The sequence below is a fragment of the Centruroides vittatus genome, unplaced genomic scaffold, assembly GCF_030686945.1.
Source record: "Centruroides vittatus isolate TY-2023 unplaced genomic scaffold, ASM3068694v2 contig_1168, whole genome shotgun sequence".
NCBI lineage: Eukaryota > Metazoa > Arthropoda > Arachnida > Scorpiones > Buthidae > Centruroides > Centruroides vittatus.
In genome coordinates this window covers 551,472-576,810 of record NW_027120749.1, presented here as the reverse complement: position 1 = coordinate 576,810, position 25,339 = coordinate 551,472, and the positions used below count along the sequence as shown (strand labels likewise).

The 25,339-nt window shown below is 29.6% G+C and overlaps 1 protein-coding gene across 1 annotated transcript in view; it reads right to left on the bottom strand.

Moving 5' to 3' along the window:
- The window catches only part of Mondo (MLX interacting protein mondo), a 105,356-nt gene that overhangs the window by 36,040 nt on the left and 43,977 nt on the right, over positions 1-25,339 (bottom strand). Inside the window, exons 5-9 of the mRNA XM_067278020.1 lie at positions 24,841-25,000; positions 22,886-22,981; positions 18,025-18,107; positions 13,400-14,350; positions 10-265 (exon numbers count right to left, since the gene is read on the bottom strand). Coding sequence (XP_067134121.1) covers positions 10-265; positions 13,400-14,350; positions 18,025-18,107; positions 22,886-22,981; positions 24,841-25,000 — 1,546 coding nt within the window. The remainder of the gene's footprint in view (positions 1-9; positions 266-13,399; positions 14,351-18,024; positions 18,108-22,885; positions 22,982-24,840; positions 25,001-25,339) is intronic.

Genomic DNA, 25,339 nt, shown 5'->3' with positions numbered 1-25,339 from the left:
TTAACAAACCTGACATTAGCAACTGAGCTAAAACAGCATTTTGTGGAAGAATTCCTGAGATATTTCTGTTTGATATTGTATTTGACACAAAAGAATTCTTTGAGGCAAAAGAAAGACTTTCTCCAGTTTGAGTCTGTTGTGATATTGGAGGTGGACTTGTGCTAACATTATTCAGAGAAACTGATGAGGAGGGTTGTAAGGAATTTGTACTTAGAGTGCCAGCTTGTGGAGACGAAACACTTCTTGATCTCACTCTTTGCTTTATCTAGCATAAGGTAAATAATTAAAAAATAATTAATTATTATGTCTTTTTGTCCTTTCTATCGTAATTTAAAATTTATTTTTGTATACTAGTACTTTTTTATATATTAACAGGACTTATTACAGATCAGAAATAATGTTTTTTATTTAGTTCATCAGGTAAACTAAATGAAAAACATTATTTCTGATCTGTAAGACTAAATATCTGCATCCATAGTTTCCAGTATAATAAGTCCTGTTAATATATAAAAAAGTACTAGTACACAAAAATAAATTTTAAATTAAAAAGTAATTTAAATGAATAAACAAAAATTATAGAATACAATATGACCAACACCATATATTAGTAATATTAGTAAAACACTAGTTTATATTAAATTTTATATTGTATTAAATCAAAAACATTTTCAAATTCCTTATTCTATCTTCAGTTAAACCAATTCTAACAATTTGTATAATTTCAGAATATTTCTTTTAATATGCATATGAAATGCATGTATTCAAGTAAAAACTTACTGAAGTGAAGTTGTATGTATAAATATTCAGAGAAATGATACATATATATATATAAACAAAGAATATTAGATAATATATATATAAGTGACAAAACAAAACATATATAAAATATATTGAAAACTTAAAGGAACACTGCTTTAACTACAACTCATAAACAAAAATAACTGATAGAAGTTAGATTGTACATTTTCAGAATAAAATTGTGTTGGTTCTCTTTTGCAATCATAGTTTCAATATGTTATGGCATGATCACAATCAGCTTCTGAAAGAATGCTGCATTCATTTCTTTCCAACTTTCTCTTGTGACAGTATTCAAATGTCTTCATTTTCATTATGAGGAGACAATCATGACGGCAGAAGATTAATTTACTATCTACATTTATAGAATATAAAAGTCAAGTTAATTTGCATGTTTATTGTTCAGAAATTGATATTATTAATTAGTTTTGTCCTTTGCTAATCTTTTCCAGATCAATTTCCTAAAACAATGTCATCAGATCATGCAGTCACACCTCATTACAAAAATGCTGAAATTTTTTACAGTAGCATATTATTATTATTATTATTATTGATAAACAAATCATTAAAAAATATATTTTAATACAAAATGTACTTTTTTTAATATTTATACAATTTTTATAACTTATTCATCAGAAATTTAAAAATATATACTGTATATATTATTTTATTCATCTAAAGTACAGCTACTCCTCACTTTACAACCGAGTTTCATTCCAACGACTACGTCGTTAAGTGAATTGGTCGATAAGCGAGGCACTTGAACCGGGAATATAGGATTGTTGTAAAATTATAAAAATTATGCAACAAACTTCAAATTTATTCATAATATATACATATGCATGCCTTTTTATCATTTATTTATTTCGTTATCTGGAGCTGTAGAGGATCCTGGTAAGGGATGATGATGATGAAATAGAAGTTGTAATTCAAGGGCGGAGGTCCTGGATGTAACAGTCGAAAAGAAACTCTTAAGTATGATTTGCTTTGTAATCTTTTTTTCTTGATAAATTTCTCTATAGCACTTTAAAAGTTCACTCATCCCATGTTCAATTTCATTAAAATGTTCAGTATTTGGATCCATAGCCTCAAGTTCTAACATAGCTGCATTAATTTTGGAGAACACACCAGCTAACCATGTACTGTGGATTTCTTTTTCACTTCTTCAGTTCTTTCCTCTTCTTCCTCTTTGAAATGCTGCATCGCTTGTTCTAATTCTATTAAATCCTCATTTGTTAGCTTTCCATCGACATAATCCACTAATTCAGCAATTTCTTCCACTTCAACATGTAAATTAAGCACATCAGCAAGGCCCGCAATTGTTTGAATTACATCAGTTTGTTTAAGCTTGTCAAATGATTTGATATTGATTGCGAAACTTTTATGTATTTTTTCCATATGCCTTGCACACACTTATCTGTCACTTCATCCCAAGCCAATTTAATGTTTTTAATGCAATCTAAAATACTGTATGATTTCCAAAAATCACAAAAGGTTACTACATCATTTTCTGTTGCTGCTACAGCTTGGGAAAAAGTCATGCACAAATAAAACACTTTGAACATAGCTATAGCACCCTGATCCATTTACTGTAGGACAGCAGTTGTGTTTTTAGGAAGATACACTATCTTTACGTCTAGGTGTAGATCATCAAGATGCTGGGGTGGCCTGGAGTATTATCAAGCAGGAGAATAATTTTAAAAGGAACTCCCATTTTCAAACAATAATACTGGATTGAGGGTATGAAGTTCAAAAACCAATCTTCAAATAAAGGTTGCATCATCCATGCCTTTCTATTTGCACAACAGTAAATGGGCAGACTGTTTTTACTAATATTCTTTAATGCATGTGAGTTTTTGGATCAATAGATCAGGAAAAGCTTTAACTTGAACCTAGCAGCATTCCCTCCCAACAACGTGATCCTGTCTTTAAAAGCCTTGAAACTGGGCATTGCTTTAGCTTCTTTGTGCATATAGGACCTTTCAGTCATTTTTTTCCACCAAAGCCTGGTTTCATCCACATTAAATATCTGTTGTGAGCAGTAGCTGCCTTTTTTTAATTATTCCATCGAATTTGTCAACAAATTTTTCTGCTGCTTCTACATCCATGCTTGCCACCTCACTGCTGATTCTCCAATTATGCAGGTTGAATCTCCGCTTAAATTCGTTGAAACCATCCATGGCTTGCTGTAAATGATTCTGTTGATTTTTCACCTTCACATGCCTTCAAAGTCTCAAAGATATGCATGACTTAGCTTGAATTATTAAAAAGCTTATTGGCATATTATTTTGCATCTGGTTGTCAAACCAGATTGCCAATAATTTCATCTCACGAATAAGACCTTTTCGCTGCCTTGTTATTATGGCTTTAAATCCTGTCAATGATTTCACTGCCTTTTTCACTCTAACTTTATCCTTTAAAATTGTTGAAATTGTTGAATGTGCCAATTTCAAGTCACATGCTATTTCTTTAACCATTTTACCAGCTTTGTGGTCTTGTATGATTTTTATTTTCATTTCAAGGTTGATAGCTTTCCTTCGTTTCTTAACAATTTCTCCAGATAATGCCATACTTTTTCTTTTTGTCAACATCTGTACTATTTTGGGGTTACAAATATGTAAAAAAACGAGGTTATATGCACAGTCCACATGTCACCATTTGTCACCGATAGACACTCAAGCTGAGTAAGAGGATTCCCCGAATGCAGGTCGAAAATCGATTGGTTGTAAGTACAAGTGGTCGTTAAGCAGATAGGTCTTAAAGTGAGCAGTACCTGTTATCTATTTACATCAGCATTATCTATTTACATCAGAAAAACAAGCAAAAACTATGTTTAACTCTTTAAACGTAAAATTAGCCAAAATTGCCTTAATCCATTCAAGATAAAATTGGCCCAAAAAAAAGTTGTTTGACTGATTTTGCTATAGAAATTCTTGTCATAGCTTGAGGGATAAAAACAATCTCATCCATCTCCAGGTACACAGAAAGAGATATTTTCAGAGCTTAAAAAGTTAAACAATATCAATTGTTTTCATCTAATGAGTGAAGATATATTTTTTGTAATTACAAATATTAAAAGTATTCTTTCAAAAAACTTTGGCATAGTGTTATTTTGTCATAAATATCTACAAATAACTCAAAAGCTACTTTAATTACTATATTTCTTTGTGTATTCAAACAAATTTAAATAGAAAGAAACATTCTGTTGTTATCAGTCATGTTTCTCTCTTAAACTAATATTAATATGGAAGAAGAATCCATTAAACTTCAGAATAAAAATAGAATTAATTATTCTAAATTAAATATACTTAGAAAATGAACTTAAAAGTGCTCCAAAATGTTTTAATAACAAAGGGAATAAAACATGTCTTCTATAAAAGTGAGTGATTTATCTTTTATAGCTGACCCTTCTTGTGACCCAAACAGGTCTTGTCTTTCACTTATGGACAGACGAGGGACCAATCAAGAAGTGGGAAAAAGAGATGTGGAACCAATTACAAGGCATAGGGCAAGACACACTCAGTGGAGTCCGAAGTGAAAAGACGCTGTTTGTCAATGCATGAAAGATGAATTTTTCTGCCCTTCTGGCCACCGACATCTTTATCTCACACCTTACAGAGAGCTGTGCCACCAACACCAACACCAACCAACGAATCTCCTCATCTGCAGCTATCCTGGGGCCCACCTTTGAGCGACATTAGAATAAACATCCTCGACACTTAGAACATTCGAACCTTCAATTGTTTAAAGAACTTTGTGCATCGTTTAAGTTATTTCCTGTCAAAATAAATGGGTTTTCTGTAAGATACTTGTTACCTTTGTCTTCTCCACAACACCCACATGCAAACGACCCTAGATCATCCTGACGTGGGATTAATGATTTCCCCCTTAAAAGTCAGCAAACTTACACTGATATCCAAGAAGTGGGATTTTAAGTCCCCAATCTCGACCAGGTCAGCAACTTACATTTGTTAGCTCATTTGTCACAGTCTGTTGGATTGTCTGTGATAACTCAACGAAATGTCCTTTCATCTGCCTGCCTTTTCACTCGTGGAAACAAGAAAAAATTCACACTTTTGTGACAAAGGGTTGAAACCGAAAGAAGCATTTTGTCAAGCAGCTGAAAGGGATGTTTCGTCAAGATATCACAGACATCCAACAGACTGTGACAAATGAGCTATATATATATATTTAATAATTATATTTAATAATATATATTTGATATTTAATAATTAATTTAATTATAATTATTAAATTTATCAAGAGATGGTGTCTGAAGCTTATTTCTAAGCTAAATTACTTGACATTTAAATATTAAATAGCAACATTGTTATAGCCTGATGTAATATGGCAATCATTTGGTATTAATCTAAGAATTAGGTTAATAGATGTTTATATTTGAGCATAGCTTCTTCATAATATTTGAATTATTTTATGTAATAAATAAATAATGCAAGCATTATTAAAATAATACATTTTGATTATTATTGCAGTTATTTGAGATTCGTAAATATATTTTTTAAGATATTTGATTCTTCATATAAAAATTGTTTATATTTTCCATATTGAAAATTTAACATTCAACATTGTGCATAAAAGTATTGAAAATTAGTTAAATCATTTAAAGTTTGTAGTGTAATATATGATGTAAATCGCAATTAAAATCACGTACAAGTGTCTATCATTAAGTAAGTACAAAAGTGCTCTGGAACACCTGTAACAAAGTAAAGGTGTAGCATATTTGTCTAAGTCTCAAAGTAATCCCATTTGATGACAGTACATTTATGCCAGGTGCCAATGGGATACAATGCATGAATGCCATAAGCAAAAAAGTGTTCTGGATGCCCATTGAGTCACTCATGCATTGCAGACTAAACCTCCTTGTCAGAATGGAAATGGGAGTCCTGCAGAGTGTCTTTCGGTGCCTCAAAGAGATTGAAGTCACAGGAGTATGGAGAATTTGGAAGACCCAAAACTCTGCATCTTGAAACAACATCCTAATATCATTTGTTGTATGAGATCTAGCATTTTCTTGCAAGAAGCACATACAAAAATTTCCTGCAGATAGCTGGTCTTAGTTATTTTGGAGGAGGTCACAGAACTTGTTGTTGTTTACTGTTTGACCCTTAGTCATGTATTATTTAAGAATTATCCTTTTCTGTCCCAAAATACTGAGCTAAACCTTTCCTGCAGAAAGCTGTGTGCAGACTAAAATTCTTGGATCTTAGGGAACCCCAACGGTACTATTCCATTGAGCTTTGTTTGCTTTATGGAGTAAAGTGGTGCATCCAGTACATTTGATGAATATCAATATGCTTCAAGCTATAGTGAGATTTTTGCAGATAGAAATCTGTAAAAATCTCACTACAGCATACAATTCAACCTTTGTAAAACACTCAACTGAGGCAGCCATTTGGATATTTGTTAGTAAACAGCTACATCATCTGATGACACCATAGTAAGTTTACAGATACTGACCAGATGTCATTGCATTCATTTGTGTGTAATTATGAACTCAGATGGTTTCATTTGAAGATTATATCACTTTTGCAATTACTTAATGACTGTATCTTGCATAACACTGATTTTGCTACAAAAATCAAAATTTATTGTATTTTATTGAATATGACAATTTAAAAGAAATTCTCAAGATATCGAAATAAATGTGAAAATTAAGAGATAATTTATGAAAAGTAAAAGTTGTTATTGAACATGGAATGCCCAATTCCAATTGATTATGTTAAGGTGCACAATGATTTAAAGGGTTATGATCTATTAAATTAAAAATTTATCTTCTCAGCTGTAACTATACTGGAATACAATTACTGACTCAAAAACATTATTATTATATTCTGTTCTTAAGTAACACTAAGTTTCATAACTTTTTAAAGATGGACTAAATCTATTTACTTAGGCTGATGAAATATTTAATTGAGATTGTAGATAATCTAGAATTACTTATATATTTTTACAATTTAAATTATTTTATTATTGTTTATTATGAAATATATTGAAAAAAATACACTTTACACATTAAAATATTGCTGAGCTCCAAATATTATTTCACAAAATATGCAAAAAAAATTATTAACACTATTGATTAATTTCAAATTTATTTTATTTATTACTGCACAGAGGCCTAGAAGCTCAGAGAATTCAATATCTGGACCATATGACAGAAAAAGATCCAAAAATTATTATATAATTATTTCACTGGCTAGAATAGTTTCTCTTATGTATTCTTTATACTAATTTTAATATGTTGACTTTAATTTTACATTATGCAAAGTGACAAAAATTTATACAATCAGAACATTATTTTAAATAAAGTATTGTCATAAATGTCATAAATGCAAGAAATTTATTCCAAAATAAGTATATTTTAAAGTAATTTATTTCTTTTATGTAATAATATATTGAAAATAAATTAATAAAATTACTATTAATAAAAATATAAAATAATTATAGAGACCATTTATTATAAAAATGGTAAAAGTCCATTTTTCCTTGTGTCAAGATGTTTAAGGGTTTGCATTTCAGTCGATTCAAAAATACTGATAAAGTTGACTAAGTTTGCCCACATTTTTATGAATTTAAATAAATACATATAAATTCATTTTTAAAATGATTTTATGAGAATTTATATGCCAAATGTTGGTTTTTTGGGCCATAAATGAACTTGAGCCCTTTTCATAACTATTAAATCATTCAATGATTAAATTTTAATTATTTAAATTTTACTTGAATATTTTGAAAATAGTCCAATGTTGTTTATATTTATTTCATTTTATAAACAAAATACTATTGTTTAATCTCAATAAAGTAGCATTCCAAGGTAATGTAGACCAATGTAATTTCGAACAGCCAATAACTCAAATAAAACAGACAGCCGTGGCCATTTCGATTAAAATTATGAATGTAAAAGATTCATAAAGTATTGTTTTAAGCCTTTTTTAATATCTTAGTGAATTTAATCATATCTCAGAACAACATTTTCTACATAACTTATTATATAGCTGACATATACAATAGTTTTAATAAAAGAGATGTGTATTATTGTAGTTACTGTACATTAGTTACATTTTAATATGAAGGATTTGTCTTAAGTTGAAGTTAAATGATAAAAAATAACAGAAAAAAATCATTCTGTAATACATATTATCATTTTAAAGTTTCTTTTATGAATTACAGGATAAGAAAAACAGTGTGTTCACTTTTTGATTCACCTCAGATAATGCAGAACCTCAGTTAATCAGAGCTTTGATAATCCAAGGTTCTACTGTATTTATTTTTTAGTTATTAAATTACATCATGTTTATAAGTTAGATTCTATCTTTACGTTAGATTACCTATAAAATATTAGATTCTATCTCTCAGATTTGTTAAATGGAAGTGTTTTGAAATATTCATGATACACAGAAGGTATGAAAGCAATAACTGCATTATATTCTCATATTTTTCAGATGTACTGTGAAAACTGCTTAGGCAACCACCTGCATTCAACAGGCACCTGTCAAAATGGACAAAAATTTCTGGCATGGAATAGTTTATACATAGAGTCTTAGTATAAGTTACCCGTATTAAACAACCACCTGAGTAACACGATCGCAGGAATAGATTTTTGGTCCGAAAAAACATACAACTGTAATAAGCAACCACTTCTGTGAATATATTTGGTCTAAACTCTTGTTCGAACCTACCTAGGACACTTCTCCCACCCTTGAAATTAGAGGTTAATGCAGGTGTTAATTAGTCTAGCAACAAAGGGAATTCATTTCGGTTTGTTCAAAATTGTCCAAAAAACGAAAGAAATGCAAAGTGCTGTCATTAAAAGATCGTGTTAAAGTTATCAGAGAAAGTGAAAATGGTTTATCACAAAGACAATTAGTGGTGAAGTTTAACTGTGAGAAAATGAAATTTATTTTACCGTAAATCTACAGTATTTTCCTTAGGGGTATAAAATATTGTACACAATACAATTAATTGGCTGATCTCATCGTTTGATAAAATTTATTTTATTTATTTATTTATTTATTTATTTTTTGAAGTTCATATACAGTACATATGCAATAAATAGTTTCTGTATCAACCTACCTTATTTCCACAATATTTTTAGAAAAATAATATCCAAGTAATTTTCGCATGCAAAATATTTAAAAAACAATAAACGCATTAATGCAAAAATCAGTTTTACAGGCAACCTTCCTTTTTTTGATTCCACAATTGTCCAATGACATTTGTGGAATGTAATGAAATCATATTATGAGAAAAAATAATAAAATCGTTTTATTATTAATTAATAATTTTTCTTATTGTACTTTAAAAAATATTAAATATTTAAAAATATATAGTATTTTTAAAGTTAAAATAAGATTAAACTAACAAAAACCAAAACCAAAGTGATGGAGAGATACGACACATTTCTATATCGATGACGTAATACTGTAACTGTGGAGTGAACGAAAAGAACCAAGTTGAATTAATTAAATTGGAAAAAAGAAAGTGTGCATTATAATCAAGAAAATGCAAGTATTGTATTAATCTTTAAAATATTGGTCTGTCTTATAATCACAAGGTTAAAATCTGTCTTATAAAATCACAAGGATTCCTGTAAATCGAGTTAGCCAATAAGAATAAAATACAATACCAATATAGCTCTATCATTGAAAAAATTTGCTTATTTTTGCTCACCTCAAGTTTTGCTTAGTAGAAATAGCTAAAAAGTGTGTAAAAAACGTACGGAAATATGGTATTATAGCACCACCTGTATTGGATGACCACCTGTCTAAAAGACCACTTTTTGGAGGAACCATGGGTGGTTGCCATAGACAGGTTTTACTATACGTGGATCTAGTATTTTTATATAAAGGTGTTAGTGTAATGTTTTCAAACCTTGGCAGTCTCCCTCATCTGTTTTATGATGATGTAGTTTTAAATTCTGCCATCTACATTGATATTTTATACAAAATTAGGTACAAAATTCTTCACAAACTCTTAGATTTTCATATTACATTGCTCATCTAATTACAAAGTCCCTCAATTTTATTCCTTAGCTTACCTAGTATTATCAGACTATGAGAAATACATTTACACCATTTTCATAATGAACGGTCCATACATTGATTTGTGATGCAGAAAGTTTTCAACTAATAAAACATTAAAATCAACTTTATTTCTTAAAAGAATTTTCATAAGAAACTTTATTTTGAGGGGTAGGAGTGAAAGATTTACACATCTTTCAATCTCCTCAGTAAGAAACATTGGAAGATGATGTTAAATGGTATCAAGATGTAGTTAACCACTTGCCGTCCGGACCCGAGTTAACTCGGGCAAGTTTCATAGCGTTACAAACAAAACGGTACTTTTGGCCCGGAAAAATTTTTTTTTTTTTTTTTTGCATCTTTGGAATGTTTTCTAAGTCTCCAAATTTTTTGAAAAATTTTTACCCGCGCGAAAAAATTTTATTGCGATTTTAATTAACCTTTAATGACGCACGATTAACGCTCAATTGTTTTTTTATGGGATTTTTTTATAAAACTTCATTCATCCTTCTAAAGTTCTAGAGCGCCGATTTTACTTCGGTAAAGTTATTTAAAGCTATTTTCTGTTGTCAAAAACAACATCCAATAGTTTTTAATTTTTTTAATTAATAGATTTTATTATATATACGTTTAATTAAGTCGGGGGGGTCGGAAATTTCAATTAAAATCGTAATTTTAAAAAAATATTTAGAAATATACCGCCATCTAGTATTCACCCTACTTTTTACCCTTCTCCTCCTGAGAGTTTCATGAGAATGTCCCGCGAAAGAGGACACCAGCTGTTCTCAAGGTCATCCAGCTGTGTAAACAATGACTCATCGGTGTCAGATTTCGCGCTAAGGCGAGAAAAAGGAAATTGTACTTTGAAGCTTTTTCTTCAAAATTAACACATTTCTTTCGTTTTTTTTTCAGTTTTAAGTATTTTTATTGATTTTTATATAGAGTTCTAATTAATTAATACATCAAGAGGTTAAAAACTTTACGCACACCAGTTTATAAAAATTGTTAGATAATGGCATTAGAATAGATTAACTTGATAACTTGCTGTAAGTGCTAAAGTTTGAAAACTACCATAAAATCTTATTTACAAAATAATTTTAATATCATTTTATATTAAAGTTATTTATTATATTAATAATTACTTTCCCAGCTATTATAGATAATAACATAAGAAAATTATGGTGATCAGTCACATTTTGACTCCCCTGGTATTTTTGCATTTCTTGAAGTTGTCAAAACCTCAAGAAATGCAAAAACTTCCAGGAACCAAAAAATGTAAAAAAAAAAACCTTACAAAATTGTGTGTGTATACTGGCATCTATTTTGCATTATATCTCAGGACTGAATGAACCAAAAATTTAAAAATTTGCCAAGATTATTTCTATATATGGGGCATTGGTGCTATTAAATTTTAATAGTTAAAGGTCAAGGAGGTAGAGAGATAGAGTCATACTGTGTATCTTGGGTAGGATGAGACTTAATGAAAGTTTTACCTGTTTTTAACATTTACAATTTCTTTAAAAACTCACTTCTATCCTCAAACATATACCTTTTTCCTTTTATAATAATTAATAATATAAAAATTATCTTTAATAAAATCTTATAACAGATGATACCACACAACTTTGTAAATTATGAGTGCCAAGAAAGTCATGCAAGAGTCCTTGCCAGCTTTTTTTTTTATATGTATGTGATGTAATCTATGAATACGTACCAGTTGGAAAAGTAAATTTTGCTGTAGTGCAAAAAATTCAATCAAGGTCAAAATTATTGATTTTTAAGTTTCCATTTATTAGGTGTCAAATAAATTAATAAAGTAACCAAATTTCTTTATTTTATTTGAACATAATTTTATACAATAAAACTCCATTATCCATCACTCTTAACTATCAGTTTCTTTTAACCACCAGAGTGCTAAATTCCGTTTTTCGGAGTAGAGTTACCGTATTTTTTTCCTTTTTCATTATTAATTATTACTATCATACAAAAATACAGTACAGTATTTATTTTATGTAAACCCTATTTCCGTACTGTATGTTAGAAATAGGGCTTACATAAATCATCATATATCATATTCTGCACCATACATGTATGGTGCAGTATATGAGTAATAAAATAAATGCAGTAATAAAAAGTCAGTTAATTGTACAGTACTGTACATATAGAATTGTGCATTAATTGTGGATTGTAAATTAATTCTTCTGTACTAGTAGAGAGAATTCTATTATCTATTTATTCTCATAACCATCATGGCTTCAGTCCTGATCCCTGATGGATAATAAAGTTTCTACTGTAATTATTTTTTAATGCAAATTTGGAGAAAAATTCTTAAAGTAATTTTTCTCAAAGTTATGATTTTACGAACTAAATTTTCTAACCAATCAAGCTGTATTTCTTTTTAAATAAATACTTCTCTTAGTCTGTAGAATAAATTGCGTTCAAAACACGAAAATCCAACTTAAGGTACCTTTTTATAAATCATATATAAATCTTACTAGTACATATATATAATAGCACAGAATAAATTTGGATGAAACTCATGATAACTTTGTTAGAAAATTAACTTTATCATCAATTCCATCTGAAAATAAACAATTTTAATTAAATCAATAAGATTTCACATTTATAACTTAAGAACAATTTTAGAAATCAGAATAAACACAAGCATTTTACATTTAGGATTTTAACTTTAAATAATATCAATTAGTATATCCAATATTAAAAATATATATTCTTGACTGTTTGTTTTGTTCTGTTTTTAAGTTATGGCAACGCAACACTTGGGTGATCTGCCTAGAGGAGATGCCTTCTGGGAGATCTTTTTAAGAGAAATGGGACCCTATTTAGGCATTACAAACATGGAGAAAATCCAGAAAACTCCACGTGGCCAGCCTGTCTAAGCAAGGCACAAATCCATGACGAAACTCCCAGTGTTCAGGAAACAAAGACCAATGGGATATTCTTGATATTTATTATATTATAATAATTGACTTTGAATACAAGTAACAAGTGTATTAATTAAAAGTAACTTGGAATTAAAAATTAAAAAAAAAAAAAAAAAAAAAAAAAGGATATGGAAAGTATTTTTAACTTAAAGCTTTCTGTTAACGAAACCTAATTAAGATATTTTTAGTTTGTAAACATTCAGATATTAACTTGAGAAGTTTTAATTCACAATTTAGAAGTTAAAAGTGGAATAGGTTTTACAATCTAAAAATGTTTAAACAAAATTTTAGCTTTATCAAAAAGATTATTTAGATTAATATGTAAGAAAGTAAAAAATAAAAAATAACTAGCAAAACGTAAATAAAGTCAAAATTCTTTTTGTTATTCAGAAAAATTTAAGTATCAAATAAGATAAAATTTATTGTGTATCTTTAATAACTTTTTTAATATTAAAAGTAATCTTGGAAACCAATATAAAAATTAAGAGGGTTACAAAATTTTTCTAATAGAATGATTATTATTTTTAATCATGAAACAATTTTTTTTCAAAAAATGTATTATGATTTTTAAATGTTTTCTGATTTTAATTACAAAAATGTTAAATAATATTTACTTACAGGTGTTTCTGGAATCACAAACTTCTCTCCGGATGCCATTTTTGGTATATTTGTTAAATTGGATAAATTAGTCCTATTCTGAAGAATATTTTTCCTAGATAAAATTTCATCCACACTTAATCCTGTATAGGAATGTCTCCGAATTTGAGCCAACTCATTTGATAACTCATTTGTATCTGGTTTAGATGATATCACCAATCCACCAGTACTATTCATTTTACGTAACATTGATTCTGATTTCACTGCAGTCATTGTTGATGAATTAACAGCACTCAAATTGATGTGACTTTGAGTAGTAAGTGGTATTTGTGAAGGAATTGCATTAGCAGTATGAACTGGGGTTTGATAGGTTAAATTAATATTACCAGAATTATATTGAATAGATGAAGGTGAAATTTGTGGAGGATTTTTTGAAGATCTACTATTAATAAATCTTTCTTGTTGTGCAGTTCTTGCTTGAGAAGAAAGAGCCATAGGCACTTGTGAAGGCAAATGAGATTGTAATTGTCCAGTAACATGAAATGATGATTGCTTAGTACTCTGTGATGCAATATTCATTGCACAATTAAAATCTGATACTGGCTGATCTATTCCACGCTTTTCTGAATTAAGTGGCACATTTAGAGTTTTAAAAGAAGTTAAAGAAGAATCATTTCTCTCTGTTCTTAGTGTTCTGGACATTGAAGTAATATTATCGGATGACACCAAGGAAGAATTTTGAAGGGCTGATTGTCTAGTAGTAACATCAAGTGACAATGGATTCATCTCTTGCACTACAGTCTGAGAATGAATATTATTAACATTACCTATCATACTTGGTGAGGTATTTTGTTGGTGAACTTGGAAGGACTGTTCATCAATTGCATATGATGGCTCACAAGAAGTAACACTTTCTGATATATTGGCAATATCAAACTGTTTTGGCTGTGACACATTTCCAAAGGTTGGAACCTAGAAATATAAAATTATTATTAAATATGTTCAATTACAGTAACAAACAGCTTTTTCATTTTATGAGTTATTTTAAGAAATAATAAATATGAATTCAGTATAATGTAATAATTCCTTTTAATCCAGTAAATAAAGCATAAGCAGTTATAAAATAAAAAAAATTACTGTTTACAATTATTATTTCTTCCAGAATATTATAAGTTTAAATATTTTATTTCTATTATTAAATTTAATTATGAAATGGCAGCTTTTAAGTACCTATCTCCAACTAAATTACTTAATATTTAATTAGCCTTAAGTAGCTCAATAAAGAAACCAGCTGTTTGTTTGATACTATTTATTCTATTTAAATAATGAAATTGGAATAAATTTAGACAATTACTAGTCTGTTATGTAACCAGCAAACTTTCTGCAAAAGCAAGATTTACAAAAATTAAAAGAAAATTAAAAACTTTAATACTTGAAAATATTTTATTTTTTTGTGTACAGTTATATCCTGCCATCTGAATTCCCTTATTTGAATTTCTGCTGCAATGAATAATGTTCATTAATACATATGGTATGTGAATCAAATAATCTATATTATGAATTTATACAAATACTTAACACAAAAAAGTATTTCAAAAAAAATGCCAGGCATTTGTATTTGTATTTGAAATATTTTTTTCCAAATATCAAGTATCTAATGTTAATCACAGTCCAGTACAATCTCAGTAATCTAATTCAACATGGATTGGCACAGCTTCAACTGTGCCAATCCAGGTTGAATAAAGTCAGCAGATACTCCAACTTTTGCTTTAAAAATATAAATAATTGGTATTTATAATTAATATGTTTCTGTGTTGTTTGTATGACATACATGGGACCAGAACAGTGTTGGATTAAGATGATTGTCAGATTCTGGAAAAATAAATCTAATGACATATAAATGAGTTGGACTACTAACAATGGATTTCTGCACAGGTGCATCTGGGGCCTCAAAATTTAGCTCTCAAAATAAAAGTTATTTTATTTAATTATTGTTTTTTTCATAATAAAAATAATTAATAATTTAGCAGTATTCCCTAAATTAAATTTACAAATGAATAACAAATCAATAATAAATTTAAAAATAAATTATTTTTTATATCCATGGATTACTAGATTTTTTTTTGTTTTCACCTATTGAAACTTAATAATTCTTGTACTAATAAGTTTCAATTTTCACAATTAATACAATCTGAATGTCAGTAACTCTTTAAATACAGCCAGGCAGTTGTAATTTTATATTGGTTAATTTTCAATGTTATTTCCCTATGTCACACTTTTTTGGATTACCGGTATAGTGCCTACCAGAATAGAAAAATGTGCACATAGAACGCATACTGTAGGGTGTAGGGGTAGTGAAAATATTTAGAGGAACCTCAAAATTGAATTGTACCTGAGGCCTTTCAAGTGCTAAATCCACCACTGCCTACTGATCAAAACATTCAAACATCCTGTCGCTAGTAATCAATGTTGCCAAGTTAGTGAATTCCAACTAAATTTAGCAGGAAATTGGAATGACAGTGAAAAGTTTAGTGAGAGGTATAGTATTTTTGTTGGAAAATTTCAGGGGACTGATTTTTATATTTATACAGTATTTTGTTTTAAGATACTGTATCTTATTTGAGCAGCCAAAGATAAACCTAACAATCTTTAATATTGGGTCCAAGATACTGTATCTTATTTGAGCAGCCAAAGAATATCACATTTATTTAGTAGAAAGATGTTCAAATTTAATTAGAACAGGAATTTAAATTAGTGGGAAGCATGTACAATTATGCAATAATGTTAGTAGTACCCAAAAACCCAAAAGTTTACTATTATTGAACATGTCAAACTAGTAAATGGCTACATTACTGAGACTGTATTGTATTTGAAAATACTAAGTACTAGATTGTACTTAGAAATTCAAATGCTACATTTTTTTTGTATAGAGATACTTGAAAACATTTCATAAGTCTCAAAACATCAAAATTATTCGGAATACATAAAAATATTTATCACAAAAAATAGTTGAAGTATTTAAAAGGTGAATTGATATTTGAAATGCTTAAACAAGGTTCCTCTTCTTACTCAACTCTTAAATTCACTGACTTTTCCAGGTTTTCTCTCACTTTCCTAACATATTTTCCAGTAAACTTTTACTATTTTAGTATCATAAAGTGATAAATAACAAAGCTTTATATTAGGCTGTATATTATTATTATTATTATTATTATGTTGGGTTAAGTTAGATATACTCGGTTAACACCGGTGGCTGTGTACTATGCCGGACCAAAGTCAAGGCATAGTAACCAAAACAGAAATTAAAGAAGTGTATCAGTGTGTGTGTCTGTATTCAGGAATTTTCTCACAATATGACATGTATTCAATATAGTGGCCTTCTGTAGAGTGATATATGTGTTTCTATTCAATTCTAATGTGCCTAGGCTTTTGTGTAGTGTGTGTGGTATGACACCTGTAGAGGAGAGAACAACAGGTACAATAAGCACCCTATCCATCCTCCACAGATGCCTTATTTCCTGGGCGAGTTCTGTTATTATTATTATTATTATTGTGAGGACCCAGACGAGGTTCAAAATCGCAAAAATGCAGAATTCTGTTGTGAAAAAAAATAACAATAAATTATGTGAGAGAGAGAGAAAGAAAAACTCTTAATCAAAACAACGTCTCGAAAAATGTAAACAACGAGTCTCGGGATGATGTCAACGCGTGTTAAACGACCTGTTAATGTTTAATCCAAAGGTAGAACTCTGACACACGCACTCATAAAGAGGTATAAGGTTGACACAAGTATTCAAAGAAAAAATTAAACATAGGAAAACAATTTCAGAAAAAGGGAAAAATTGGAGAGATAGAAAAATATCGCGTGATCGTTAGAATTCCAAAATGACATCAATTGCAAACAACGGATTAAATTATGAGTGCAGGTGTTGTGGTTCTATCAACAATCTTGGAGCATAGTCGACAAAGGGTGTCAAATAGACACCTCGAATCGGACCTTTCCCGTGACCCGACATGGTCTCGTTTTGCGCTTGGAAACAAAGGGGAGGCCAATCGGGAAGCGAAGAAAGGGACGAGGGACCAATCCGCAAGGTGGACAGGACACGGAAAAACGTATAAAAACTGAAACTTCAAGGTCAAAAGACAGAGTTTTTCGGAATGACCGACGTGCCTCTTGAGGATTAAACCAGTGTGTGCTGTGTCGTCCCTCGGACCTTTAAGTGTGCCACCGCCCGTCAACATCGTCCAACAGCCCTTCTCGTCCACCCGAGACTGGATAAAGCGACCCACCGAACTCTCACGTTCTGAAGATCGCCGAGATTTGGATCAACCTAACCGATGTAAGCATGTATTCGACCAAATAAACGGTTTTCCGCATGTAAACACTTGTCATCATTTGCCTCCTTCGCAACTGCCCATATACACGGGTTCCCTTAAGCTCATCCTGACGTGGGATATTTAAGCCCAGTCTACACCAGTCCGAATCTTACACTGGTGTCAGTGACGCGGGATTAATTGTATCCCCCCTTTCAAGTCGGCGAATCTTACATTATAGATAAATTTGTGTTCAGTATATGTAATAATATATAAATCAATTAAAATAAAAAATATTTTAAAAATTTTAAATTAATACAAGTTTTAATTACCTGTTGATTCATTGATATTGAATCAAGAACATTTTGTTCAGAACCTTCCTCAAGCAATGTTGGTAGTTTTGGAGTTAAAAATTCTATCAAATAATTAGTTTTCATTATATTTATATTTATAATTAATTATATAATTATTAATAATTATATTTATAAAAATTAAAATACAAATACAGGCACACATTTTATATAAAAATATGTGCTTATGTTTAAAATACTTTATACTAATACAATATATATTATTTCAGTTAAACCTGGGTTTAGTGGACATCTGTACCTAATGGACAAAATATCTGGTTCTGGCACATTATATAGCTCTGCAACTAGTGTGCTGTGATATGATGCTAAGTGAATCCAAGGCACAATGCCTCCAAGGGGAGAAAAAGCATAGTGATATGGTGAGAACATGAATATGAAAAATACATGTTGATTCAAAAGGGACAATGATTTTCCTGTTATATGTTTATTGCTATTCACATATGTGACAGGAGAAATTCTAACAAGCTTCAAACTTTTATATCTATGCAGTCATACTTCACATGTAAATTTGGCGAGTTGAATGTCAAGTTGCCATCTCAATTTTCGTGAAATGACAATTTTTTGTGAAGATGATGTCTCTGTCATGTGGACCTATGATTGCGGAGTCAAGACTCGAATCATATGCTTTTCATGCTAGGACTGCATTAAATTTTGTACAGAGTGGTTTCCAGGTTGTTAAGAAATAAGAAAATCAATTATAAACTAATTTCAAATATTTTATATTATCACAACTAAAAAACAGTAAATCAAAATTTTTTCGATATGTACCGTACTTTGTAATTTCTATATTTTTTGTATATTTTTACTTGTAGTGTGCCATGGAATTCTGGAAAGTACCTAAGTGTACTGTGCTTGAGAATAGTTTGCAGAACACTGGACTATAGGACTATTAATAGCGAGGTAGAGGCTGAAATTTTAAATGCAAAAACGTGTACGTTGGATGTTCAGAGCTGCTTTCCTGTAAGCCTAGAAGTTTGACAATGGCATTTGGAATGTCGAGCATGATTCCACTGACTTTCCAAACACCATTGTCAAACTTCTAGGCTTACAGGAAAGCGGCGCTGAACATCCGACATACACGTTTTTGCATTTAAAACTTCAGCCTCAACCTCGCCAATGTATTTTTACTTTGATTAATCAGATGTTACCTTCTGTGAACAACAGACAAAAATTTCCTCCCTATCCTATTTTCCAAAATCTCTGTTAAGCAAATATAGAACAATAAATTATATGTTTTCTGTAAATGTCAGCTAAAATATATGTTTATATTTGGTACCATTGTTTCACATAATTTCTTTGTATCCTTAAACTTGTTAAATGAAATTTTCCCAGTTTGTTTTAGATAGCATTCTCATACTCTTTGCACCAAACATTGATAATTTGATACTGGCATTTAAACTTTGCATAATAAGAGGCATTAAGAAACTTGGAGAATTTTGAAGAAGAAAAAAAATAACAGAAACAAATGAATCAAATTGGTATGTTTTAGGAAACTTGCCAAAACTCCTGCTTGAAATGCCAAGACAGTATAATTGGTAATGCTACCTGTCTAATTTGCAGTAGCTGTAGTTTTGAGTATCAATCCATTCCAGATCTTTTGTTCTATATTCCTCTAAATTAATTTCTAATTAAATTTCGTACAAATTGGTACATAAGAATTTTAATGTCAAAATATGTTAAGTATTAATATCCGTAAAACTATCCCTATAATTTTATCAATTCTTTGGCTATTTCTGATTACTGTTCTTATTACACATTTTTATTTATATAACAAAATTGTATCAATTATTTAAAAACTTGCTGGATATTGTAAAATATATTACAGTTTTTTAAAGGATACCTGAATTAAGCAGACAGTGTCCAGTCTCAAAACTGTCTGCTGAACCAGGTTCTATAGTACATAAAAACAGCTCTAATATTTTATTTTTGCATACTTTCAATTCTTTGTTGATTGTGGATTATCTATTTACTTTACAGTTTATATATTATTTTTATCTACAGTCAATATAACTGTTATTCAGACAGATTTTCCAATGATGTAGATTTACTGTTTTATGTTTATTTTCTGCCAGAAAATAAATGACAATTAAATGATACTTTAGAAAATCTTAAATGTCTATTTGTACAAAAAAAATCAAAGACTATAAATTGTAAAACGAACACTGATGGAAAAACACAGGAGAAAATAAACATAGTTTGCTACATGAAGAATACTATCTAAAGGAACAGCAGGTCAAGACAAGGTATCTGGTCAAGAATAGCCAAGGTCACCTGAGTACACAATATTTCCCTATGAATCCCGATTCCTTTAAATAATAAAACACTCTGAAAAATTTTAAAAGTTGGCATTAATGCAATTTTTAAGCTTTTTGCAGTGTTTTACTATTCAGCATTACATTTCTCAGTAGTTCCTTCAAATACAGAGAAAATCTTTATATTAATAAAATAGCATTAATTGATGAATTAAAATTTTAAATGTTTGTTTAAACTGAAGTACATGTTAACAGTATTGTTGTATTGTATTAGAATACATATGCACAATAACTGATTACAACATACTTGTACATACATACATACACAGTAATAAACAGACTTGTGTGACATTGTGAACTGTACATTATCATCATCATTGCTTTTTTTATAGTTGACTAACAGAATCTTAGAACAGAATTCCATGGAAAATTAGGCTGTGCTAAAATGCAATTTTTAGTTGAGCAACTGATTGATCAGTTGATCATCATTACATGCAACCAAGCATTCACCAACCACAATGTGTGCACATATGCAACTGAACTACTGTATGTTTTAACTCAGTCTCATTGTGGATTTTGAAGAGATGGCTTGTATGTGCACTCTAGAGATTTGGAGAATAAAAATAAAACAAGGGTGAAAATATGCAATGTACATTATTAAATAATGATGCTCTCCATCCTCAGTTGATAGAAATATACTGTATGAATTTTCAAACATGACTTATTAATAAACTATCTTACAACATAATTTAATAAAAAATTATATGTACATTTTTTTGTCCAATGGAGATTATTATTATTAATAAAATTGAAGACAAAGTTTGCCCAAAAGGGACCACCATTTATTTCTTGTGTTCCAGACTATACACATTCGTGGTGACAGACCTTTCTTTATAAGCTAAATGCTGCCAGAAGTTAAGAAAGAAAAAAATATATTGGGTCGTTCAGAAAGTAATTTCGTTTTTTCCACAGAAAAATAAATGCAATATTCTTATAATAAATATTTTATTGAATTATATATTGACCATTTTGGTCAAATACCTATTGTCATTGTTTCTGGTAGTAGCATGATTTCACATTCATAAAAAGTTTAATCGTTGTTTACAAAAAACTGATTCAAGTGATTTTTGACATTGTCATTTCAAGTAAATGTCTTACAGGTAAAAAAAAATTGTATAGACCGGAACAAGTAATAATCTGAGTGTGCCTGATCTGGCGAATATGGTTGGTGTGATAACACATCCCATCTAAACTATAACAGTTTCTGATGAGTTACCAAACTTGTGTGAAATTTGGCATTATCATGGTAAAACACTACACTTTGTTTGTTGATCAATTCTGGCCTTTTCTGTTTGATGATATTATTCAATTTGTTTACTCAATGGCAGTACACTTTTGAATCAATTGTTAAATTGTCTGGTAAAAGCTCAAAAAAAAAAAAATGTCTTTAAAATCCAACCATAGAGAGCATCTCTCGTTAATAACATGTGGAACCCATATATCGAGCTTTGAAATGAAACCAACTTGTTTTAAGTAATAATAAACGGTTCAATTTAACAGATTTAATCTCGTAGTGATTTCACGTGTTGTTATATGGTAGATTGCTTCAATCAGTACCTTTATTTTGTTTTCATTGGCTTCAAATGGCCATCCAGAATGTGGTGTATCTTTGATATTAAAATTGCCAGAACACAATTTTGTAAATCAGTTTTGGCACTGTCTTTCTCTCAACACATCTTCTCCAAACATGTACCACGATATTTTTCTTGTTTGAACAGCATTTTGATTTTTTAGTTATAAAAAAGCAAAATATGCCGAAAATGATGCTTTGGATTTTTCATATTTGATGGGTCACCGAAAAAAAACAATTGTACAGAATCAAACAAAATTTTTTACAAATAAGCCTTAAAATGTCAGCTGTCGAAGTATATAATGAAAATGTGGTTTAAAATAAAATTGGCTGGTAAAAATACATCTAATTCCTCTAGTAATAAAAAAACGAAATTACTTTCCGAACAACCCAATATATTGATTATTATAAATTTGCTTCTTCTTACCTCCTTGTGAAGACATCTCAAACACTACTATAACAAACACTAAAACTTAACTGAATTGTCTGCCTATTTAGATGGAAGTGAGTGCGAACATGTTTAAACACACAGTTCAGATTGTAGTTGCACAATCATCTAATTTGAGCTATGATACAAACTAAATAATTGGCTAGCAGAACTGCTGCATGTGAACACAGTCCCATAGGAGTCTATGTGTGTTACTCGTGCAACTAAACAGTTGGTTGACTAAAAATTGCATGTCAGCACCAAACATTAGAGAAAGTAGAAAAGAGTTTCCAGAAAAAAACAAATAATTTTATTTCTAACAGTTTATGAGATGATCCCAGGGTATATTGAATTTAAAATTAATTATTATTTAATTCAGAATAAATAAATACACAATACAAAATTAACAAAACATTCACTCTATATCTATACTTTGCAAATAAAATATAATAAACATGTTATTTTAGACATATGATTTATTTACTTCACAAATTTCAATTAAAATTAATTTACCTTGGAAAGATTCAAAGGTATCCATAAAATCATCAATGGAAGGTTGAAGCTGTGCCAATCCAGGTTGAATGAAGTCAGCAGATATTCCAACTTTAGCTTCAAAAAATATAAATAATTGGTATTTATAATTAGAATAATTATATAGAATAAAAGTATAATTTAAATAATCCTTTAACACTTCAGATATAAAATTTATACTTGGTAATTATGACAGAACATAAATAGTTATGCTAAAATTTTATAATAAATTTAAGGTATTTAATAATTTAAATTTAAACCAACTATGAGGGTTATTTTTTAAATAAGGTCTGTTTGTAAATGAGAGTGAGAATGACATGTGATCAAGGCAGTCCGTATGTGCATCTGCTTCGAGCATACTTTGCACGTGTTTAGACACCATTTGCAGCCGTATTGTCTATCTGTGTGCTGAGCTGTAAAAGTTTATAATGTTTAAGAAAATTGAGTCACCCGCCGACTGTGAGATACGATCTGTTATTTGATTCTTGAGTGCAAGAAACTTGGCAGCAGCAGAAATTCACCATCAGATTTGTGAAGTTTACGGTGATAATTCTATGAGTGACAGTAAAGTTCCAAAGTGGGTGAGAATATTCAAGGACAGGCAGGTTAATGTGCATGATGAGCCATGCCCTGGCCAACCTTCTTATGAAGATTTGGTTTGTGATGTGGGTAACAAAATTCAACAGGACAGACAATTCACAATTTCAATGTTATCAATTGAATTTCCACAGGTTTCAAGATCAGTTTTGTATACCATTGTTTCAGAAAAACTGAATTATGCTCCATTACTGCTCCATGACAATGCAAGGCCACGTTTCTGCACAAACACAAGGTCTAATCAGTTCTTTTGGATAGGAACAACTGGATCATCCACATTAAGTCCAGATCTTGCAACCAGTGATTTTCACTTGTTTCGATACTTAAAGGAGTTTTTTTGGTGGTCAACAGTTCATTGACAATGAAGAAGTGAAAATTGCAGTCATGGATTGGGCTTTTTCACAAGCAGCAGATTTCTTTAAAGTCGGAATTGAAAAAATTGTTGAGTGGCATGATAAATGTTTAAACAAAAATGGGAATTATGTAGAAAAGTAGATAAAAGTATGTAGAATATGGAAAAAATATATTTTAATGATTTGAAAGTTAAGACAATGAAGAAAATATATACATTTTCAAGTCTATTTTTTATCCATTGTCCACCAGCCACAGAAGTGACAGTTAAAATAACACGAAGAAAAGCTTCACAAAAAAACAAATAATAATTAAAAAAAATTCACATGGTTAAAATGATATCAATGGTGGTGGAAAATGGATAAAAAATAGACTTGAAAATGTATATATTTTCGTCATTGTCTTAACTTTCAAATAGAAGATATTCAGAGTTATATAACCATATGCAAATGATATTTACAGTATTTTTCTTCTTATTAAAAAATGGACTTTATTTAAAAAATAGCCTTCGTATTTAATTAATTTATCCCAAAATGCATTTCTTACTGGCTTGTATCACTTGGGTGACCCAATTGTCATCCAAGTGATACGAGCCAGTAAGACCAAATTTATTTTGGGATAATTAAAGTTAATTAAATAGGCTGGGTGTGTAATAAGCCCATTTATTAGTCATAAGTAACTAAGAAGTTTTTCGTAATTAGATAATACAGGCAAGAAGATTTTTAATATATATGTTCTATGTTTCTATTTTTCTCAAATACAAATCATATTTCTTAACTATAAATAAATCTTTGTGCACAAAATCATAGAAATCAATAAAGATGAAAAACTAATGCCAAAATAAATTCACTTTTACATTGAAATAAATTCATTATACACTAAATAGTTTTATTTTTAATTAAGAAATTGTTGGTTTTTAATACTATTTACAGTTAAAACTTCACTTAATGTACTTAAAATAATTATTAAAAATTCACAATATATATTACCTATTTCTTTGTGATAAGGAAAATCCAAAGATTGAGAAGAAAACAGAGAACTAAATAAGGTGTCACTGAAGTCTACTATATCTTCATCTAATCCTACTGAACCTGAAGAGAGGTTACTATTTGACCAAGTTGACCATTTTGAATCCCAATCCATTGCCATCTATTGAAATATTATACTATTAGTATAATTGTCTTTAAAATTTTAAAATGATTAATAATTCTAACACAAAAATGATAAATATAAATTAATTTTTATAAATTATTGATCAAACAACAAAAAGTTATTTCTATCATAAAGAATGAACTGTTTATTTTTTTTTTCATTTTGTTCAAAAAGTTTATGATAAAATGACAATTTTAGGATCTAGCAATATATAAGGATAACAGCTAGGATTCATCCTAACATCTAGAATATCATGCATTCAATTAAATTATGTTCAGCAATATTTTTATGATTTTGCCCATTCTTATTAAATTTCTGTTTAGTATTCTTACAGTA